The sequence below is a fragment of the Pyrus communis genome, chromosome 9, assembly GCF_041283825.1.
Source record: "Pyrus communis isolate YQ-2024b chromosome 9, ASM4128382v1, whole genome shotgun sequence".
In the NCBI taxonomy this organism is placed as follows: Eukaryota; Viridiplantae; Streptophyta; class Magnoliopsida; order Rosales; family Rosaceae; genus Pyrus; species Pyrus communis.
In genome coordinates, this window is record NC_142573.1 from 22,714,815 (window position 1) to 22,739,662 (window position 24,848).

At 38.2% G+C, this 24,848-nt stretch overlaps 1 protein-coding gene and 1 long non-coding RNA gene across 2 annotated transcripts; one reads left to right on the forward strand and one right to left on the reverse strand.

Moving 5' to 3' along the window:
- Positions 1-6,752: 6,752 nt before the first annotated feature.
- Positions 6,753-14,109, reverse strand: LOC137740021 (vesicle docking protein). Its single transcript, XM_068479806.2, has 7 exons — positions 12,706-14,109; positions 11,852-11,995; positions 10,856-11,005; positions 9,765-10,220; positions 7,689-9,227; positions 7,533-7,601; positions 6,753-7,402 (listed from the first exon to the last, which is right to left on the reverse strand). The coding sequence occupies exons 1-7, from the start codon at positions 12,751-12,753 to the stop codon at positions 7,274-7,276; spliced, it is 2,535 nt and encodes an 844-aa protein (XP_068335907.2). The 5' UTR covers positions 12,754-14,109; the 3' UTR covers positions 6,753-7,273.
- Positions 14,110-17,334: 3,225 nt separating this feature from the next.
- On the forward strand, positions 17,335-18,345 carry LOC148694420 (uncharacterized). Its single transcript, XR_015967007.1, has 2 exons — positions 17,335-17,731; positions 17,842-18,345. It is a non-coding gene; the product is annotated as an uncharacterized LOC148694420 (long non-coding RNA).
- Positions 18,346-24,848: the final 6,503 nt, after the last annotated feature.

The window sequence follows — 24,848 nt, forward strand, 5'->3', positions numbered from 1 at the left end:
CCAAGCCCAATTTTGCTCCAAAATGCTCCAAAATGCATCTTTTTGCTTCCTTAGCCATATGAACCTAAAAACACACGAAAATGGCTTAAACTACTAAAACAACTATGAATTAACAACATAGATGCACGAAAACAAGCTAAGTAAGTCGCCTAAATATGCTCCTATCAATTCGCCTCTTCAAGAACGGTTCTGTAATCTAGAATTTACCTCATGAGTTAGATAGAATGAGTAGGCGACAATTGGATTCATGGTAAGCTCAATAGCCTGTGTCGTGGGTTTCTTCTTCCAGAGGTTTGGATCCTTTGAACCAAGAGGTCTGCCACGCTATTGTGTAGGGACAGAGGATTGGCTAGTCGCTAATGTAAATAGATTGGCCAAAGTGACATCCCGGGCCTCCAAGAGGGAAGTTCGTCGTACATTTGCTACATCCATCTTTACAGGCACATTTGCAACTAGAATATGTCATCTTGTCACTCGCGCTAAATTTGTGAAAGCATTTGGCACGCTTTGAGCTACACTCTAAAGATCTAATATGTGTTGCACTTTAGTTTTAGATTAAGCAGTGAATGATCTAAATGAGACAAAGTGTGAGTCGTCCACGATAATTTGTGTCATTCTACAGGAACGGTGACGTTCTTATTTCCCCTATCGATGGGAAGGTTGTCTCATAGAAGTGACAATCTGTGAAACGAACGGTAAAAAGATCGTCTGTCAAAGGTTCTAAGTAACGAATAATTGAAAAAAAATCATATTCCGACGTAGATTCTCATCCTTCGCCGAGGCCCCATTTTTGTACGTAAGGGCGGTGAAATAAGCATATAGACCGCACAACCAAAAACACGCAAATGCGATATGTCAGGTTCGTATCTGGTAACCAACTGAAAGACGCTATATGGTTGGGTTGTAACAGGCCTCAGGCGAACCAACATGGTTGCATGCAATATTGCATAGCCCTAAGCAGTGATTGGAAGCTTGGTACGTATGACCAACGATCAAGCAATCATTTGTAAGCTCTTAATGAATGCCTCTGCCAAGCCGTTCTAGGTGTGACCATAAGGTACATGATGTTCAACTTCAACCCCGACCGACATGCAATAGTCATCAAAAGTTTTAGATGTGAATTCTCTAGCATTATCCAATTGAAATAAATTTGATCGGATAATTATGGTGGTGAGCCCTAAGCTTGATAACTTGAGCCAACAATTTGGAAAAGGCAGCGTTCTTTGTGGACAACAAGCACATGTGTGACCAACGTGTGGAAACGTCAACCAATACCACAAAATATCTAAATGGTCCGCATAAAGGGTGAATTGGTCTACAAATGTCCCCTGAATTCTTTATAGAAAAATAGGAGAATTCGAACGAATTTTTTCATAAGAAGGCTTAATAATAAGTTTTCCCATAGAACAAGTTGGACATGCAATTCCTTGAATCGAACCTAAACTTTGGGTTAGTGGATGCCCGTGTGAAGATTTGAGGATACGACACATCGCTGTTCATCCAGGGTGTCCCAAACGATCATGCCAAAGTGTAATTTCGTGCTTAGTCCCTTAGGTAGGGCTGGCCATGTAGTGGCTCTCTATAGGGTGCATGGTTGTAGTATACAAACCACTCAAGATACGTTCCATCTTCTCTAAAATACGCTTTTGGCCATATTTGTAGAAAGTGATGCACAAAAATTCAACTCCGTTTTCTACATAGGTTTCAGTGTGGTAATTATTGTCTTGAATGTCCTTGAAACTCAACAACGTTCTTCCGGAACATGGAGAATAAAGTGCCTCATCAATGATCACGATTGTACCATTGGACAACATTATACGTGTCTTACTACGTCCTTCAATCAGGTTGGATGGGCCTGAGAGGGTTGTCGAAGGTGCATTCGTAGGTATGAAGTTAGTGAAATAGATGTGTTCACACAAAACGATGTGTGTGGTTGCACTATCTACCAGACAACTAATTTTCCCACCAGTCACACCTAAAAATAAAAATTAATTTGAATCAGTCACATGCATAAAAGTTCTAAAAAACAAATATATGTTCACAATAATTTGAGTATTCGAGGATGGTAATTAAAAAAACTTCATATCCAAAAATAAATTGCCAACAAATAATCCAAACATAAAAGGAAAATTGTTCAAACTTAAACCAAAAACAAAGGGGGTTCGGCCACTTAGTGGAATTCAGCCCTAGGGGTCTAAAATTCAAATAAAAATAATTTATTTCTAAGATTCTAATCTTCCATAAGGTTAATGGCCTTTTGAAATTCAAAAACATTCATCTTGGTACTCTCCGGTTCATCCACTTGCATAAAGTTTGATTCAAACTTCTTACGACGAGAATGATATTCATCTACAACCTTTAGGGGAGCACGACAAACACGGGACCAATGGTCATTTGAACCACAGCGATAACACTAAATCTACATCCATGGTATTAGGTGTTTTGCCTTTATTCTTGAAGTTTGAGGCCTTGGGAGCGAGGGTAGAATGCTTATGAGCTCGGTTTCCTCCTTTAGATAAGCCTTGGCTTTGTTGACCTTGATAGGGTGGCTTTTAGCCGCCCCTACCATGCCTATGTTGGCATTTTGGGCATTTGTTTGTGCTATGATGTGTTTCAAGAACATTAGTCGCCCCAATATGTCGAGCTTGATGATTTTTCATCAACAGCTGATTCTGCTTTTCAACGATAAGTAAAATAGAGATCAAATCTAAAAACTTAGTGAACTTTTAAACCCTATGTTGTTGCTGCAAAACAATATTGGTAGCAGAAAAAGTCAAATAGGTCTTCTCCAGAAGATTTTCTTCGATCAAGGTCTCTTTATAGAACTTGAGAAGTGATTGGATTCGACAAACTTCATAATTATATTCATTCACAGATGATGCCAATCATGTCTTGCTTCAGGCAAGAAGATGTCATTTTGGTGATCGAACTAATCAGCCAAAGCGACCTAAAGTGCTCGTGGATCTTCCTCAGCAAAGTACTTGGTTTGCAATGCATCATGAATGTGTCTTCGGATGAAAATCATAATAGTAGCTTTCTCAACTTTGCCAACCTGGTCATCAGTCTCAACTTTAATAATGGGGCGCAAATTCTTTGCAATGAGGTGGAGCTTCACATTTTAAACCCACTTGAGGTAGTTTCTTCCGAAAATCTCTAAAGCGGTGAAGTCGAGTTTGTTCAAATTCAACATATCCCTATCACAAAATAAATGGACAAGAATGTGGTTAGACATATATTGGTTTAAAGTTACATGAAAAAGTTTCAGGTTTTCATGAGTGATGTTTTAAGGAAAGCTTCAGATTTTCAAACAAGGCATGTTTCTAGAAACTTCAGGTTTTGAAAGAATTATGAACTTTAAGTTCATATGTTCCTGTAGACAAACACAAATATATATATACAGAAATATGCAACAAGAAAATATGCAAATAGATCTTCGGGGTCAATAATTAAAATGTAATTAATTATTTGGACTTCGGGCCAAAATTAAAGTGTGGCTCAAAAAGTTATAAAACCCAAATTGTCTAAAAAAATAGACAATTAAAACTCGGGGCCCAAAAATATGGACCAAAGCCACGGGTGGGTTGAGTAAATTTGAGGCCATGAAGTCTAGCCCAAAAATAGGCTAGAATAGGCACAGGTGGGTTGCAAGCCTAATAAACCAAAGGCCCAGATGGGCATGGATTCGGTGTGGGTGAGTACACATAGGCCTAAGCACGGAGGTCCTAGTATGAGGTTTGTTCCAGTGTAACACAAACACACATACACTAGCAGAAGGCTGTGATTGTGTGTGGCGCGGTGCATGGGAGAAGGCAGGAGCCTAGAAGGGCTCAACTGTTTCTTGGGCCGATGATCACTAAAGCCCAAAGGGTTGGTGATGTAGGTCAAGGCAATAAACACAAGCAAACCCAAAAGAAGGGTTATGCGATATGGACCAAAGGAAACCGATGCCCGTTAAGGCTAAGGTTGGATCTACAGGCCACCCCAGCAACGTTGGGTGTGTGAATCCACCGGAGATAGTCAATGGCACCACTTCAGGCGGTTTTTTGTGGTTGAGGCAAGCCATGGTTCATCTGAGAACCAAGTTTTTAGCGACGAAGGTAAAGCCTCAACTTTAATGATGTGAGAATCGAAGGGATTCGAGTGAATCCTGTGGAAAAACTCAAGAAATTCTTGTGGAATTTTCGAAGATCGTTGTTGAAAACGATGAGTTTCGTCTTATGCACATGACTAACAGTTGTGGTTTCATAAAAAAAAATCGACGGGAAGGTCTCAGCTTCAAGCCGAAGGTTTGGGTTAGGGATGATGGTGCCAAAACTCACTGTTTGGGTTCTCTAGGCTTGTAGCCTTGGGATTGAGCTGGGCTCACCAAACCGATGTAGGCTGTTGGCGATCATGCACGGCGGTGCGCCTCGAAACTGGCGGTGCGACTTGAAACTTGCGGTGCTAAAACCCTAATTTGTTTCTTTAATTTTTTTTTCAATTTTAGATTATAAATTAATTCAATTTTTATGCATTTTCACATATAATTCAATGCATGGACATGTTTCAATGCAATTCATGACAATGTCAATTCACATAATTTAACAATTATGGATATAATGCATACACAATTTATGTAGAATCTAAAATTTAAAAAATGTAAAGTTGGGTCATGCATTATGGTGAATGTTCATGCTATTAGGGCTACAAAAATATCTAGATAAAAACTATTGTTTTGGAAGAACCTGATTGCTTAATGATATTGATGAATTGGTTTGATGCAGAAAACTTCCACATCAAATTCCTAAGCGCAACGATAGGAGCATGCTAATATTGTGTTGTGGCTTATTTTAATCTGATAGGGAGAAAGGGAGGTACTGCAGCAGAGAGAGATTAGAGAAAGATGTGTTTGTAGGGTTGTGTAGAGGATGTGTGATTCCCCTTACGTAGTACCTTTATTTATAGTAATAAGAGAGGGAAGAATCTTTCTCCTCCAATGAATACAAGTCTAATAGGAAGAATAACTAGTATCAAATATAACCTAGGATTTACACAATCACACTTTAAACAATGTTTATAACAACCCCAATTTTTTAATGGAATTTTAACATATGTGGTTTTGAAACCTCATAAGATTTTACACTGTTTTTCATACACAACAAAACTCAAAGAGTTGTACGTCTAAGTACCACTTGGTAGAGCTTTTAGCGTCAGATTTTAGCTTTTTGTCAATGTTGTGAGCTCTCTAAGTTTGTTGTTTGATAATCATTTCATTTTCACTTTTCACTTTTCACTTTTTAGAAAACTGAAATATTGTCCGGTAACTATTTCAAGTTTCTAAAAAAAAATGAAAACTAAAAACTACTCTATTGAGTTTTCATTTTTTTTTATGAAAACTGAAAGTAATTACCAAACAAAATTTTAGTTTTCAAAAAGGTGAAAAATAAAAACTGAAAAACAAAATTGTTATCAAACAATCCCTGAACTGTTTGATAAACTCTCAAATTAGATTTGAGAGCAATTTGTTTGGCACATTAATGAAATCTATAACCGGACAAAAACATCCTTATAATCTCTAAATGAGATGTTAAATTGTCCAAATCATTGTTAACAGTAAAAAAAAGACAGCAATAATGTTTTTCATCCAAAAAGGCAGATCTAATGTGGTATAACATGAATTTGACAACCCTTACCTTTGTTGTCAAAATTGACGGCAGCGTCAAAATTTTTTTGATTAATTACCAAATCGCAAATATCAGTCTACAAACCGCAAACCCAGGTCTGAAAATATTAGATTGAAGGCAAACCCAGCTTCTTGGTTCAGAGAAAATTCAACTTCGCCGCTACATCTTGGAAGCTTGGCGTTCTCTCCAGTCAGTAATTTCTCATTTTCTTCTTCTTGAGCTTTGTCACAAATAGATTTTAGGATTTGGTTTGTATTTGAGTACTGAATATTTGACCATTGAATATTGTAATGCATTTGAATCAAAAGGAACAGGCTAAGCGATATTGTATCGATTCAATTTGCTTCGAATCCAATTTAAAAGAAAAGAAGAATAAAAATACGGCTTGAAGTTATATAGGTATGAAACTTATAGAGCTGATTTAAATTACTTTGCAGCTCAGAAGCCTCGGTATTTTATCCCTTGGGTATTAATTCAGATACTCATTCTGGTGTACAACTAGGAAATTATGAAAAGAAAATAATGTAACCAAATTTAAAATTATAAAACATAAAGTATGAAAAGGAATAATATAATAATATAATATTTAATTTGATATATCAGGTGCACAGCAAAACTTTGAAAGATGTCAAAGTGCCACATAGGCCGTAAAATCTAAATTTTATGTTTAAAATTTGACAGGTTTTAGAATTTTGTTGAAGTAATATCAAGCCATTGGACTCTCTCTCTCTCTTCTAAAGGTGGAACTCAGGCATGTTAGATGGTCAACCCAACTTTAACTCAACATTCACAATTCGAGTTAGGGTTAGGTTCAAGTTCATGCATGTTTATTCAAGTTCGGGTGTAAATTGAATTCGGAGTTACATGGGTTGTGTTTGAGTTTATCTCACTTTATTGAGTTCAATCTTATAACACCTTATTTTGTAAGATTTTTCAAATTTTGTACCAAATAATGTTAATATATATTCGTTAAAATTCAATTTTACACGTTAGTATCCACGCAAAAGTTTAAACCAAGTGTTAGGGTGGGAGACCACTTCTAATGTTTCAATTATGCAAAGTTGATAAAATTACAAGAGAATACTAAAGTTTCAATCCAAAGAAACTGAACGCAACATTATTATTCATTGTTCAAAACAATAATTAACAACAAACTTCAATATGTGCATGAGAGAATTCGAGTTGGATTTGGGTTAACATGAGCGGGCCTTTTACTTCATAATGACCCACTCGATCAAGTTTAAAATCTAATCGGACATGGACAAATTCGGGTTGACCCAACCTAAGTTGCACCCAACTCTCCACTCACATGCCCCAACCCCAACCACCGTTGGTCATTCTCCACCCCTCAACCTCTTTTCCCCCCAAACCAATTTGATCTCAAAGCACCGAAATCTCCATGCCAAATTCCATCCCACCCTCTTTGAGATAAATTCAAAACCCTAATTTGTACGATCTCAAGTCCTTGATCTTACATTCATCAAACGCGTACATAAAGTGGGGCTGAAAGTTTCAGCACAGTTAAGCATTCAGGGACACGGAGAGTAAATTGAATGCTAACCAAAACATATTTGAGATTCACCTATTGGCCACTGTCAATCGTTAAACAATCAGAAGTAACTAGACTTGCCCAGTAGTAAGTCGAGCATGTCGTCAGGAGTAAGGAGAGTTGTTCCTCCAAGAACCAATTCAATATCCGGCCTTCCACTCTCGGATAATGCCTCTTGAGCTTCACGAACCTTATTACACATAAAAAACAACAGGGTTAAGTTTCTTTTGCAAGTGAATATAAGTAATTTTTTCCCAAGGAACTACCAGTTTTCATGCGAAATGTTAACATACGGGGAAGAGAATCTGAGAAATGCATACCTCGACACTATTGATTCCTCCAATGACAAAAACCAGGATGATATTTTGGTCGGCTAAACTTGGTTTCGCCTGAAAATCGGAAATAAAAAAAAAAAAAAGGTTGGTTATCAAGCATATATGGACCCATTGAACCAAAATCTGGACATGGGAACTTACCTGCCCAAGGCCAAATCTTCTGAAACCACTTTTAAAAAGTTGTCCCACAGTAGACGAGTGATACTCCAGACCAGGTACGTCGTTCTTCGCCAAAACCCTTGTTAGAAGCTTATAGAGCAGTCCTCTGCTTGCATATGGATCTCCGCTGAAATTATTTTCTGAAGACAATGACCCGTCCTTCAATGGTATGTTCCTACTCTTCAAACTAGATAGCTTGTGAAGGAATTTGAAAAGATTATCCACCCTATCACGCAGCTCCAACTTCAGCTGCATGTCACTATACACTTGCTCTTTACTGTTATTTTTATTATCAACTTCTTCATCACCCCATTTACCCCACTGATCGTCATCAAAATCATCGATGTCTATTTGATCTGAAGACGTTTCTTTGCTTAAGTTGGTCTCGAGCTCTTCCATTAGACCATGAAGAAACTTGAGTTTTGCTATTGATGGGTTTTCAAGAATTGCTTCAACAATAGAATCCTTCAACAATTTCTCCTCTTGCCAAGAAAAAGGGCCATCAGACCCAGATGTCGGAAAATTCTCACCTGCTAATATATATCCAGAAATCATAAGGAGCAAAGCATCCTGAAAAGAAAGTTGTCCTTTTGAGGCCTCCGACTTCTTGTTCTTCTGTCCATGCAATCCCATCAGAGCCGTCTTATTGATAAGATCATCAATTTGAGCAGAAAGACTCTGGGTTGTGTCTCCAGCACTTACAACACTCAATATTCTCTCTGCACTCATAAATGCTTCCCATCTGGCCGAATTAGATTCGTCAAGGGCAACCAGAGCAGCTGCTGCTAATTGAATAATTCCCTTATTTCTCAGTAAAGATGACTGCGTTTTAGCTAGGGCTTTTACCATAAGTTGCAACTCTGACTTTGTAACAAAACCAGGACGCGATTTGACATTCACAGTTATATTTTCCCGACGAAGAGCTTCTTGAAGCCACTTCTTCACCAGTACGGCTCCATCTTTCGTTCTCCTGTCTAGTATAGCTTCCATGTATGGTGTTCCACGAAAACTTTCTGTAGAAACAAAAGACCCACTAAGAAGCTCATTCTCGAACTCAAGTGGCTTCTCATTATGAACTTTGTTCTTTAGGTTCATCAAATCCAAAACCTGAGAGGCAGAGTTCCCAGAATCCCACCCGCACAGAAAAGCTTCAATGCTTTCTAAAAGCCTAAAGTTATCTGTGTTGTTATCTTCTTCACGTAGAACTAGGGCAAGTGGTATTTGAACATCAAGAGAAGCACGTTCCAGGTTAGAAGGGCCATGCTTGAGTTGGTTTTGTGAGCTTTTTAGGTGGGCGGAGGATGTTGTTTTTTCCCTGCGGGGCAGGGATGAAAACATACAATCAACAAGTGAATCTCCATGACAGCATGGAGTAAGAAGATCCAGTGTACGATCAATGAGTAATAGCCCTGCAGATCGTTTACGGCGACCTACATCATAAAGACTTGACATGTCTGTCATAATTTTCCCCACAGTTTTTGAGAGATCACCAAGTGAAAATATTTCCATCTTCAAGTCCATCTGCATAATTAAATAAAACACACCATAGTCAGGGTATACTAATCAAACAAAGCACTCTGAACGGACAACATAACAAATTAACCTTGGCGGTAATAACTACCAACACATTTCAAATTCTTCTTGTATTTTTTATTTCATATTCCTTCATATGTTCCCTTGCCTTGACATTATATCACCACACAACGTAGAACAATTGTATCCCAACTCCCATGCGACAGATCAAATACATTTACAGGAAATGGAACTGAACTTTGGCAAGAACCATTGTCGGAGTCTAAAGTGCTGCCTATATCATGGAAAACGACAGTGTAGAAATTTTGGGAATTTCTAAAGCTTTTAGATAACATAAATACAAGGGTTTTGGATTGTTCTACATGTACAACCTTGTAAACAGTAAGCTATCATTTCCAACTCTATGACAATATAAGTGCAATCTAGACTTTTGAAAATAATCAAATTTCAAATATGCTGAAAACTAAAGAAATGAATGCAAAGAACTAAAATTGGACTTGGGGGAAAGGGTAGCATGTAGAGCACCTTTGCAGCAAGATGATAAAGAAAATTTGCTGTAAGCGTTGCCCCGGCAGGAATATCGTCACCATCAGAAAGCAATCCAGTACTTAAGGGAGGCAACCCTGGACTAAGAGCATCCTCATGTTTAACTGATAGGTATGCATCACCAACTGATCCCTCTGAAGGTAAAACAAATACTCTTGGTGAAAAGGGGCACAAAATCATGGGGAAGTGATGCACAGAAACAACCAGTTTTTTCCCTACATCTTCTGTATCAGCTACTGACTTGTCTTCAATGAAATCTCTTGCACTTAAACTAGTTTCATGTTGAGATATGTCCTTTAAGTTGCTGCCTTCTGTCCGTCTGGAATTTTTCTTCTCTTTCTTAACAAGCTCCTCATAATCTTGGACAAGCAAGGACTGATATTCATGAAATGCATCTGGTCCCAGAGGTGAATCAGGATACGCTGAATGAGCTATCTGCAATCAGTAAAGCATTCAACATTTAGGAAAGCTAAAGTAATAATACTGTGATGATGAAACATCCATCGAATTGTCCAGAGAATAAAGGATGGGAAGATAACTCAAATCACTGCTACTAATGCTGATGCTGGTATCAATAGTACTACCAACACCGCTCCCAAAAAGAAAAAAGAGGTTTTGACACTTTATTATCAAATGAACAACAAAATTTGGCTCAGATAAGGCAGCTGAAACTTTTGAAGACTAGAAAGGATGTAACTAAATTAACTATATCCACAATCTTCTAGTTCTGCAACACCTTCCTTCGGTTTTCAAAACTAATAATCTGCAACCTAATTTAACATTTCAGTGTTCTGCCTAAAAAGTAACGGAACAATTACAGATCACGAACTTAATTCTTGAAGGGCACATTTTCATAAAGAAGAATGAGATCAACTACACAAGCTTCTGACCATATCTACTCATCTGAGCATAGAAGTGAATTTGATAAAAGGAGGAGGGGAGAGAGAGGGGGGCGGAGTATGTAGCCATGGGAGAAGAGATAAAAAATATAAAAAAAAAAAAAACTGATTATCTAAAGAAAAGGGCGAACATTAAAATTCCATTTAGAAGTGGTAATTCCACAGAAGTACCTCTGAAACAGATGTGAACACAGTACAACAATCTACAGCTTGATGTGTGCTAAGACAACGTAAAATATATCGATGTGCATCACTTAGTAGACGAGAAGTGATCACCACAACTTTCGTTACAGGATGAGAATTTGCATTCCAATCAACCACCTGAAAAATAAGGCATATAGGCAGTTAAATACAAAAAGGATAAATGATAATTTAAATATAAATGTTAATCCACATCTCATAATCATAATTAAAACAAAATAGAGGACTAGAAGTTTGGGGCATCATGGAAAGACATTGAAGCACTTCCTCTAGAGTGCTACAGTTACTAGAGTTCTCGAGAATTTATGTCAAGGACAACAAAGCACTTTGTTAATGTTAATAGATTAGTAGTCGAGCTACAATTACTAGAGTTCTAGAGAATTTATGCCTGTTAAAAATGGTTTTTATTTTTTTTGGCAGTCGAGCTGTTTTTAATAGATTAGTAGATAAGCAGATTTTGATGACAAAGGAGATATATGAACCGATAGGGTATCAGAGACGGACAAAGTCTAATGTGTCCTTGAGTTTAGGGTTGTGTTGTGACTCATGGGCATCAGTTTGGGGTGGCCATCGTTGTAATGTGATCAATATACCCACTGTAAAGAAAGAGGAAAACAAGAACATAACTAATTATTTTCACCGATTCTCCACTCCAATACACCAAAATGGTCTTTTAATGCTTTATCCAAACAAAACAAGACTATAATTTTTCCCAAGAACAGTTTCTTAGATAATATCATTTTCCATCAACACAAGAGAGTTTACATGAAACACACGAAGGCAAAAATTTTCTTATAGTGACCATCGGAAGAAAGTTTCTACTTCAAAAACCAAAAAAGATAATTCACCACACTTTTTAAGTTTTAATGTTATATGGCATCTCTGTCCAAATGTTGAACTTGTTCACATTTAACAAAATGTATGAAAAAAACACAGCTCATAGTAACCCTGTAAAAACCAACTTACCGTATCAAGAAAAGAAATGTTTTCCAAACTACATACAGCACGTACTCCATGGTTCAGTAACAGGGGAAACGCTCCCGTGTACTGGAAGCTCTGTGTACATCCAGCATCTAAGTAAAGAACAGAACCTTCAATGTGGTCCGATATCTAAAATGAGAAGATGAAGAATTAACAATCTTATAAATCAAATATACATAAAATTCAACTGAACATCAACATGTCTAGTACGAGAGCAATTAATTCAAACTAATTCGACGGGAACCCCTCTACTCCAAAACTCAAGTATAATAAGAACTTGTACCATAATGATTCTACGTAGAGTAAGGAAATAAGAGGGGAAACGAAAGCTTCTTTGCTCAGCCATAAAAGTTAGATTCAAATGGACTATATATAGCAGAAATCACATTTTGGGCAGAATCCAATCTACTGATGGTCAATTTTTTCATTAAACTTCTAAGACATTCTCATTTTACAAGAATTCATAAAAAACAAACCCCCAAAAAAAATCGCTAATAAGTCAAAATGGGAAATCAAATACAGACAACTGATTGGTGAAGGACTAGGATAGTAGGATTTTAACAACTAGAGAGGATGAATCCCTGTCAATAATTCAAGCAAAATTTAGGAGTTGTGAGCCAAGAATTCATCCTCCAATCCCTAATTTTTTTTTTTTTTTTTTTTTTCAAAAGAAGTCATATTTAAGCCCTAACATTAGATTTGCAGTTGCCAAAACTGGGTAGAATCTGAAAGCCTGACGATTACAGTAATTTGCAGTGAAAGAACATAATTCGATTTCGTACGAAAACGCAGTGAAGGAACATGATCCAATTGAAAATTCATATACAAACGATAATCACCTGGCTAATGGAATCGAGGCAAGATTTGGTGACATCAACGACAGCCATGTTTCGATTCAGTTCACATGAATAAGCAGAAAATCAGCTGAACAAGAGTCATAAGGCTTCCTTCCCTTCCAAGGCTTTGCGATTGAGTTGGGTAATCGGTGCCGTTATTATCACTGTAAACCCTAATTCCCATTTCTCCTCTGTTTCATTTTTTTATTTCCTTTCAAAATTTCGTCTGTTTTATTTTTTTTAGGTTAATTTCTACTTGAAGTTTATTGATTTTCAACATTTGATATATATGAAATTTTTTTCAATCCAGAATGATACCTAAAATTATAATTTTGGGACACTTTTATATATCTGTTAAATTTTCCATTAGAATCTCTGTTAACTAATGATGTGGCACCTATATAGACAATGACTGAACCGCCACGTAAATATTAAAAAACTTAAAAAAATTAAAAAAATTAAAAATTTTGAAAAAATTAAAAAAAAAATCTGGGCCAATCCTACCCACCCCACTTAGGCCTCCTTGCATCCTTCTCTCTTCTCTCATCTCCCTTGCACCCACCCCAAACCCTGCCATGGCATCTCCTTTCCCCCACAACTCCAAAATCTGCAACTCTCTCTTAAAACCACCAGCCCTCATCGGAGGCAACCGCACATTTACCCAATTCTGCTCCTGCTAAACCAAAACCCCAATATGATTTCTTCAATTTTATGCAAATTCAATTTATTTTTTCGATATCGACTTCCAAAATTAGGAAAAACAAACAGATGGAAAAAGATTTTTTTTCCCCCAATTTTTTTGTAGAGAAAAAGGTTTATATTTTTCATAGATGAAACCAAGGGTTTCTGGTGGGTCACGGGTATCGTGCGCATGGAAGCAGGAGTGAAACAAACTCCCGATGATGGAGCAGGAGAGGCTAAAAGCGAGGCAGGGAGTGATGACGATGGTGGAGGCAAATTCACCGGGGAGATAGTTTTGAGAAACAGGTAAGTGATGGGTGGGGTGGGCAGCGGCCACGAAAAGAGAAATAAGGAAAGGTTAGCCAGCTTCCTTGGGATGGAGACGGCGTCTGCATGCTTTGTAAGGTGACTTCGCCCGACACCGAGAAGCTTACCTGTAAGACCTACGTGACCTCTTGGCACGCTGCCTTACTCTTGGCCAAGCCCAAGTCCCTGGCCGCCACTCTCCAGTGGGAGTGCCTCGACTGTACATCGATCTCCAGCGACACTCCTACGCATGTCCCTACCGTAAACACCGACGTGGATAGTGGTCTGCTATCGGCGATCTGAGAGATCGAGAACAACGCGACCCTAACGGGGCAGGAGAAGGAGAAGATGAGGCAAGAGGTGGGTGGGCGTAGAGGAAAGAAAAGATAAGGGATTGATGGCTGGGTGGAAGCGAGTGATGGTTAGGAATAGGCCAAGATTTTTAATTTTTATTAGTTTTTTTAATTAAATTTTTTTATTTTAATATCCATGTGGTGCCCAGTCATTGTCTATGTAAGCACCACATCATCAGTTAACAGAGATTCTAACAGAAAACTTAACGGATGTATGAAAGTGTCCCAAAATTATAACTTTAGGTGTCACTCTGGGACGAAAAAAAACTTCATATATCAAATGTTGAAAACCAAGAAACTTCAAGGTAGTAAACTGAGATTAACCGTTTTTTATTTATTTAAGGAGGGTGTGGTCAAACTAATATTAGAAAGATTTTAAAGGATTTTAAGTGATGGGTTTGATAGAATTTAAGAAGATGGCTTAAATGTCAACATGGTACCTGTGTTTTACTTTGTCGGCTAATTTAGTCCCTGTGTTTGCAATTCAGCCAAATTGGTCCCTGTGTTTATATTTGATAGCCAATTCGAAACAATTCGTTAAATGCCTGTTAAAATTGACATGTGCTAAGCACGTGAGAGGACAAAAACGTAATTTTATTGTACACCCACTAAACAGATACAATGCATATATTTAAGAACTCATGCTTTGTTTGTTCAGTTCACTTGAATACTATGCGATTTAGGGTTTCAACATCCATTAGGTCAGAAGTTGTGGGGTTGCCGATTGAGATTTTGGTCTACTGCAGAGAAGATGACAAGTAAACAAACTGAACAAAACAACCAAGGTGACGATCGTCTTTGGTTTTCAATATTGTTGGGGGCTAGGGTTTGATTTGTTGGATTTGTTGTGTGCTTTTATAATCAATTGAGATGGTTTGGTAGACTGGTGTTTGGACCCAAAATTACACCATCGGCTCAAATAATCGAGGTCGTCGGATGATTAGAGATTTTTCTTAACATTACTATTGTTTTTTTATCATAGTAATTATCTTGAAAATATCCTTAAAGTGTACAGAGTTGTAATACACGTAAAGCTCTATGCAGAAGAGGTTATGTAAAATGCCGTGCAACATTAGAGTCCTATCTTGCATGCAGGACCACATGGAACAATACCACAAGGATGCAATTAATATTGGATGATCAACATGTGGATATGCCTTTTGGATTAGTCAAAATGAGGTGATGTGATGGAATCAGGGTGGTTTTACAGATAATGCAAAACTATCAACCATGGTATTTTAGTTATCATGCATGCATGGTTGCACATGGACCAATATAGTGAAGAAAGAGAAGTTTTTGTTGGAATAGGATGCATTGATTTGGTCAGGCCACGTATGTGGGAAGATATATGTAATCTTTTCAAGGAAAATTAAGAGATAGCCTTTATCATATCTTGGAGATATTGGACGGCTAAGGTGATGTTCTACAAAGTTAGAGCAACAATTGGACTCTACAAAGTTATCAAGCCATGCCAAGCAAAAGATAGCTACTATAAATGCAGAGTCACATACAACATTTGATGACCCTTCTAATTCAACACACAAATTGCCCTGCGCAAACCTCTCAAACATCTTAAGATTTTTTATTTTCTTTTTCATCCAACACACCTTCAGTTTGGATAAACAACACTGTAAAGGCAACCGGCGAACATCTTCAGTTTGGATAAACATCACTATTGTCGTATAATCAACCTCTCGAGGAGCACATTCAGTTTGGATAAACAGCACTGCGTCAAGGCCGACTGGTTACCTATCCAAGTCTCGGTCAAGAAGGGTTTCTAAATCCTTATTGGCAGAGGTCATCTTATTAGCATTAGCATTCTCGGCAAGTAGTAAGGTGTTACAAGCTACTACATTCGGCACATTGAACGCCGAGTGATTTTATGATAGGATACTCACAAGTGAGTTTCAGAGTTCGGCATTCTGACGGCCGAACCACATTTACCATCAAGACATACATCTCTTTTGAGTACCTGTGTCTGTATAGTTTGGAGCCGGTTCGACGTGCTTATACTCTTACAAATATAATCACTATGACCGAACTCGGCGTCGATGATTCGTGAACTTCGTAAAACTAGCAGCCTTGTCTTCAGGCTCGAGAACCTGGAGGCCGAGACATATTCTTTCCTTGGTCGCAGTTGCAAGATCAAGAAGTCAGTAGTGCGTTCAACGCAACATCAACAAATTTTACTCTTCGGCTGAGCTCGGCCGACGAGTTGGCACGCCTCGCATCAACCGAATGACGTAGTTAGCTCATTAGTTACTCGGCCTGTGCACCACGTAGGCTTTGTAATTTTTAAGGTCAACAGCTGGGTAAGAAAATAAGGATATCACTTTACTTTGATTTTTATTGGTTGCAACTTGTTGTATAAAATCATGACTACCAAAGTTAGCTCCTTTGAATTTAGATGCTTTTTTTTCTAATAACCATAGTATTGTGTAATCGGCATATGCCTTTCTTTAATAATAATGCATATTTCATTTTATGTGTGCAAATTTTCCTCAAGTTATTGAGGATTTAACCCAACCATTATCACAAGCTCAAATAAATTATGAAGAATTATTCAATGAATTCCCTACGGAATTGTTTAGTCAGGTTGATGAAAACATGTATTGCCCAAATGGTTTTATCAATGAATTCTTATTTCAAGAAGAGAGAAGTGCTTTGTATCATGGTGAGCCTCAATATCATTATGATGTACCGACACAAAACCGAGGAGTGTAAATATAATGGTGATGGTGAGCAAAAATCTGATATAGAGAATTTCCTTTATGAGGAAAGTGATAATAATGGTGACATTGGTGATTCTGATACAGACAGTTCCTTATATGATGAGGATAATGATGCAATGATTGAAGATGACAATTTCAATGACAATGTAGATGCACAAAAGAGTTTCATTGGATGCAGTAAGAAACAAAAAAACAAATGGGAATCAGATATACAGGTTAAGGATTTGAACATGGATGAGAAGTAGTATAACTCAGATGAATTACATTCGCCATTGAACTTTGATGAAGAAAGACATGGTCGTAGATGCAAAGAGTTTAATGTTGACTCTGATATAGAAAACCCACAATTTGATGTTGAGATGAAATTTCGAAGTAAAAAGATGTTAAAGCATGCTATACAAAAATATGGAGTCCTAGGGTCATATGAATGTAAGATAGGGAAGAATAATACGATCAGGTTGTCTGCTAAGTGCAAGTAAGGTTGCAATTGGAGGTTGTTTGCTTCTGTGATGCAGGGTGAAAATATTTTTCAAATCAAGAGCTAAACTCCTAGGCATTCATGTTCAAAAGGTTTCTATAACAAAAACATAACTTTAACTTTTCTTTTTGAAAGATATATGGGTAGGATTAAAGATGATCCTAAGATTAAGAAGACAAAACTTCAATTAGAGATATATAGAGACTTGGGAAATAAAGTCTCAACATACCAATGTTACAAAGCTAAGAGGAAGGCTATAACTATGATTGAGGGGACTTATGCTCAACAATATGAAAAGGTATGGGACTATTGCGAAGAGGTTAGAAAGACAAATATAGGCAACACTATGATGATGAAGGTGGATCCTCCTTATTTCCAAAGACTTTATGCGTGCTTAGATGCATGCAAACATGGGTTTGGATTTGGTTGCAGACCTTTGATCGGTGTAGATGGCTGCCACCTTAAGGGAATATTCCAAGGTAAATAATTAATTTGTAGTTTTATTTGACATCAACTCATGTAGATGTGGTATTAATTTAATATAACATCTATATATCTATACATGCATATTAATTCAATACCTTGGCAGGACAATTACTTGTGGCAGTGGGAATTGATGCAAGTGATAACATGTATCCCAATGCTTATGCGGTTGTTGAATTGGAGACTAAAGAGTCATGGTGTTGGTTTCTTCAACTTTTGATTAAAGACCTTGGTCCAGTTAGTGAACATGGGTGGACCTTTATTTTAGATCAACAAAGAAAAAACGTTATATCATTTATTGACGTTAAGAGTTGTATATATAAAGTTATATGAAAAACTTTTATGTTGCTTGATTGATTACCAATGATGTACAATCTATACCACCTGGCAAAGTTGTTTATAAAATGAAAGCAACTACAAGATCAAAGAAAAAGAATATTTGATGGTAATTTGAGTTGTTTTAGTTTTTCTTTGGCAGTAGCGATTCTATTAAGTTTTATCTATGTGACGAGAAAGACCATGTAGTACTTGTTTTTGGTGGAGTTCAAAGCAACTTCATTTTATAGCATGAGTTTTATTTTTTACGTTTATAAAAGCATGGAATTAGTTTTTTTTGTGATCTTGCTAGAGTTAAATATGAAATTGCTTTTTGTTTTCGTTTGTGCAGATAGGAATATACTTGTGATCAAGTTTATGTGCAAATTTAATTGGAACAAATGTAGTCTCATTTATACTGAAAGCGAACAAGAAGTCAACAATAATCTCATATTTTAAATTTAAATGAATGACTTTCTCTATTTATGTACTTGTGACCAAGTTTAGTGGGTGTACAACAAAATTACATTTTTGTCCTCTCATGTGCCAATCACATGTCAATTTTAACTTTCTTTTAACTGATTATCTTGAATTGGCTAACAGATATAAACATAAGCCAAATTAAAAAAATAGTGACTAAATTAGCCGATAGAGTAAAACGCAGGGATCATGTTGACATTTAAGCCTAAGAAGATTTAAGACTTCTACAAAATCCTTATGGATTTTAAAGAATTTGAATGGATTTGGTTTGTAGATTTGATGAATTTTGGTGGATTTTCATATAATTTTTTTATTAAAAAAAAAAGAAAGAAAATCTTTTCCCTTGCCATACTGCACTTGATAGCCACTTTATCCCCTCCTTATTTTGTGTCCCCTTTCACACCATCACAACTCCATTTCTCTCTCAATTGAGCACTGCTACGCCACCAGCAACCCTCATCAATGACTAGCCTTTTGATCATTTGATTTTTTATTTATTTAGTAGATATTCTATTTCACAGGCAATTGAAGCAACCTTCGAAAAATCATCCTCATCAGCCTCGTCGCCAAAATCTGTTTCATTAGCAATTCTGGCAGCATTTGGAGGAACACCGAACCCATTCTCATCAACATCTGGAGATTTAGATGAAAAACTGGTTATGCACCAACACCGACATCTGGAGACGCATATGCAGAGAATACATGGCCACATTGATCGCTACCCAAATCTTTTTCTGCATTGAATTCATGTTCTAGGCATCGTCCCAAAGATTTAACAGTCATTGAATTTTGAGGCCTATGATAGAAAGAAAATGAAACAAACTTCCCATTTGCAAAGTCTCTGTTGTTGGTACCTCAAATTTCTAAGCACCATCACTATTCAATGTAGAGCATGCGTTTGAGCTACTGACATTAGGGAATTTATTAGGATAAGTCCTTTTTCTTATGATGGAATGAGTATTTTTGAAATTCTTATTAGATGAATGTGGCCATGTATTCTCTGCATATACGTCTTCAGTAGCATTTGGTGTTCGTCGGTTTGTCACTATGTGTTTGGATGGGATTGGTAGGCATTTGAGGATTGCCCATATGGAATAAGATTTGAAATCCTAGGAATTGAGGTTGGATTCTTTTTGGTCTTGGTTATATATACTTCTTACTCTCAAATCCCACAAAATCCACCACTTATTGAAATCCTACAAAATCTTAATTTTTTTAATACACTTAGATTTGGATGGACTTTAAAATCTCTAATAAAATCTCAATGGACTACACCTAGATTTGCATGGATTTTAAAATCCTTTAAAATCTTTTAGTTGACTATACTAGGATTTTATAGTCTTTTAAAATCCTCTCAAATCCGAGTTTGATTACACCCCTCCTAAAAAATTGGGGGATTCTCTATTATTTTTTATGTAACAAACGATGTTATTTACACTAAGGCCTCATCCAACTCTTAGAGTAAAACTCAAACTTTAGGTTCTAAACTTACTCCAACTTGCTCCAACCCTTGGGGCAAATATGAGTTTTGACCAAAACTTATTTCTAGGGCAAATTTAGCCCAAGATTCCCCCAGGTCAGTAAGGTTGGCCTACCATATATGTATACTTTTTTCTTTTTATATTTATAAATTCATTGAATCTAACAGCTAAGATCTAATATGATCAAATCCAACATAAAAAAAAATCGATTCGTCCAAATGGATTAGATTGGTGATTGAATCTATTTCTATATATACATATATATTTGTCATTGATTGTTGAGAAATATCCAACATTTGTTTAATTTTCAACATGGTGTTAGAATATGAAATGCTGTTTTTTCCACACATCTTTCTTGTTTTCTCTAAAGATCATCTCTGCAAAAGATGAATTAAAACTAAGGTTGTTTAGTTAATCTATTATAGCAAATACACATACAATTCATAATGCTTTACCAATTACGTTAATATGTTTTTATATAATTGTTGGGCCGAGTGTAGGTTTATGCTCTGCCCAAAGCTGTTTCAAATATACTATGGGCTGCTTGGTGATCCCGGGCCATTCAGAAGGGATAGTCGAGTCCTATTGCAAGAAAGAGTAGTTTGGATAAGCAGAGGGGTCGAAGAAGTCCTAGTGCAGTTTGGATTCTCGATCAACAATGAATATAGCCTAAAAAAGGATGTGAGTTCAAAGTCCTAATAGGGGTAGGATTGGTCGAAATAGAGTCGGAACAGAACAAGAAGTCCTAATCCAGATATGATTTTGACTCAATCTCAAAGAGGGTTTGGTGCTATAAATACAAGATATCATGCAACAATTAAGGGACCACCAATTCAACACACAATTGCCCTGCACAAAACCTCTCAACATCTTGAGATTTTTCATTTTCTTTTCTCCGCCGACACATCTTCAGTTTGGATAAACAACATTGTGAAGGCAACCGGCGAACACCTTCAGTTTGGATAAACAATACTGTTGTCGTAGAATCAGCCGACCGAGGAGCACCTTCAGTTTGGATAAACAGCACTACATTGAGGCCGACTGGTTACCTATCCAAGTCTCGGTCAAGAAGGGTTTCCGAATTCTTATTGGCAGAGGTCATCTTATTACCCTTCTCGGCGAAGTAAGGTGTTACGAGTTACGACATTTGGCGCATTGAACGCCGAGTGATTTTATGATTGGATACTCATGAGTGAGTTTCAGAGTTCGGCATTCTGACAGCCGAACCACATTCACCATCAAGACATACATCACCTTTGAATACTTTTGTCTATACAGTCTAGTGTTGATTCAACGTGCTTATACTTTCACGAATATAATCACCGTGATTGAATCCGACGCCGACGATTCGTGAACTTCGCAGAACTAGCAGCCTTGTCTTCAGGCTCGAGAATCCAAAGGTCGAGATTTGTTCATTCCTCGGCTGCTGTCTTAAGATAAAGAAGTCAGCAACGCGCTCAACGTAACATCAACAAATTTTACTCCTTGGCCGACGAGTTGGCACGCCTCGCATTCAACCGAAGGGCGTAGTTAGTTTATTAGTTACTCGGCCTGCACGCCATGTAGGCTTTGTAATTTTTAGGGTCAATATTTTGGCACGCCCAGTGGGACCTTGTGCTAGACCTTCGGAGTTCATGACCATTGAGACACGGTCCGTAAAGAAGAAAACAATCATCGGAAAGTCAACAACTAACTTACCAGTGCAAGGCCCTGGACAAGATTTATCTTAGGCACAAAATCCGATCATTGTTGCACCACCCGAGGTTACAAGTGCAACACGCCGAGAAAAGGAAATTTGTCTCGGCGGACAGCCTCGCAACCCAGAAATTCCCAACCAAACAGCAGGCATTTTCGTCGAAGGAATAGTGGAAGATTGCGACGAAGATGATGGGGAAGGTTCTGATCAGCCAACTAGGTCGTTTCCTTGAAGACGACTTGATGAACAATCTCGGTAGGTCGAGCAGTCGATTGGCCAGAAAATGAATGATTTACTAGACGCAATACGAAGCAATAGTGATACACAGACAAAGATGCTTGAACTATTGGTCAGTAAAGCCTTCGAGGATGGCCACGTCGGCCAACCTCGACAGCCTTCTTTTAAGAATGTTCCATTACAAGCCGAGAAAGGATCCGCTCAGCTACAACCAATTGACTTGGAGAAAAGAGGCGGATCAAGCAGTAGATCTGATGGACCTGACCAGGGAGTAGAAGCAGCATCTGTCAATATGACCGAGGTCCAAAGAATGATCGACTCGGCCTTAAAATAAAGGCCCAAAGTTCCCAAAATTCATCCATCCGTACCCGGCTTATGTGGAAAAGTTCAAATACCCTAAAGGCTTCAAGATCCCCGACTTCAGTCTGTTCGCCGGAGAATCGTCATTATCCTCGTTAGAACATGTAGCTCAGTTCACGGCGCAATGTGGGGATGTCAATAGCGACTTCCATAAACTACGGCTATTCAACTTTTCACTGACAGGTTCAGCTTTTGCTTGGTACATTAATCTCCCACCAAACTCTGTCCAGAGTTGGGAGGAATTGGTCGAGAATTTCCATGAACAATTCTATCGACCAGGGATGGAAATGTCCATTTCATCGTTGGCTAGGATGGCTCAAGCTTTAGACGAATTGCCAATGGAATACTTAACAAGGTTCAAGTCGGCCAGGAATTGGTGCCGAGTACCTCTTCCTGAAGTTGAATTCGTCAGAATTGCCTTAAACGGCCTGGACGTGGAATACAAAAAGAAATTCCAGGGGGAAAATATTCGACATATGTACAAACTTGCTCAGCACATTGAGCAGTACGATTATTTGCTCCGAGAGGTAAAAATATCAAAGTCCCTATCCCAGGGAACAATATACAAGAATCCTGCAGTCAGTTACGTATTAGCCAAAAGCGAGGACCCCCAATACGCCAATGTGGACGCGGCTGAAATAGTGATAGATAAACCATACGTTTGCAAGGCATTAGCTCAAGTAAGTCCTAAAGATGTCAAGACCCGCTCGGCCTCCGAGGAGATGATTAAAACATCAAAAGTTTTCACCTTCGATATCACCAAAGCCGATGCAATTTTCGACCAATTGTTGGTAGCAAAAATCATCAAACTTCGGCCAGGACAAAACATCCCTAAGGCCGAAGAATTGAAGGGCAAAACATATTGCAAGTACCATAATTCAAACAAGCATGCTACCAATAATTGCGTTATGTTCCATGACGCGATTCAAAGTTGGATTGAGAAGGATAAGTTAAAATTCCCAGAGAAACAGATTGCGGTCGACGTCAATCCCTTCCTCTCGACTACAATTGGTATGGTGGATGCTCATCTCCCTAAAAACAAAGGAAAAGGGAAGGCCGAATTCGTCCCGGTGCAACATGTCCGTAAGTAGAATGGTCAACCGAGACTGAAGATTGATTTATTTTCAAATGCACCACCCACGGAGTCTTCAGGGCCGGCCATCGTTGAACCCATGTCAGGTTATAGTTCCGAAGAAACTGATGAATCAATGGTTTTATGCGACCACTGTAAAACACGAATTGAACCTAAAAAAAGAGCATCTCTGGCGCCAACTTCATGTCTGCCATCCACAGTCGCAACAAAATCGCTGAAAGAACTCGGTGCTGGCCCACGACGGCAAGTGTTTGAGAGACTCGGCCCACAGGAATAAGCAAAAGACCCAGCCCCAGTCAGACGATGTCTTGACTTTGACGCGCCATTCTGTAATGAAGACTATTACTCACACAACTCAGGCAGCTCAAGTTCATCAGTAAGTTGAAAAACCTTTAAGCCACCAAGGCCACATGACCAACGTTGGTACAATTACAATTCTCCAATTGGCCTGTATACGGCGTTATTTAAGTCTCAAAAACGTCGTCGCCAATGGATAGATTGCATGGCTCAACGACAAGAAGCACAGGCTAATTCGACTACCCGGTGGTAGCCAAAAGAGGCAGTAGGAAGCGGCGACGATTGACCTAGCCCGACCATCATGGCCGAATTACTTCAAGAGAAAAAGGCAGTTGATTGCAACTTTAAGACCACCATTGAGGAGTCCGAGAAACGTATCAAGCTCTTTCTTCGGCCCAGAGAGATGAGAGCTCGTCTCGAGCATTTTAGACAAGAGGCTGAAAGTAAACTTCCCCCGCTACCACCGTAGGAACCGTTAGTAAAAGTACGGCACAATCTACACCCTCCATTCCTCGGTGAATCCCTGGAGTACATGCAGGAATTTCATAAGAAATATTCCGCCAATGACTTATACGGACTACCCAAGGCATGTCAGGAAGCCTTCGGCCTAGCACTAACTTGCCCTGATGCTGAGCAAATAATCTAGAAACCTTCCGATCCAGCAATGAAAGCTAGGTTCCAGCATATACGTGAGGCTCGAGTCCTCAGCTTTGAGGTCGACCCATACACAGATATAAACACCGCCGAGTTACCCTTTTCACTCGAAGACCTTCAGTATTTGCGATATCATTTCGAAGTTTTCTCGGCTTATCTCTTTTCGGCCTTACGGCCGATAAGGAAAATCGTGTGGTGCGTTTAGACGCATACTTGGACATAAAGAACGCTCGAATCGCCTACGAAGAACGAGCCCGTAAAGCACTACAAGAACAAAATTAATCTTTGGCACTAAACACGCTCGAGGAAGATGACTAGAATAAAATAGATTCAATCTACGCGCTTCAGGAGCAGGTACATACCGAAGCGCTAAATAATCCAATTGAAGACACTCCAACGACTGATACTACATCTATTACTCTAGAAGATGTCGACCAAGATCGGAAGGTTCATTCGGTCCTCGAACATATGGAGATCAATATAGTCCATGTCCTACCGGC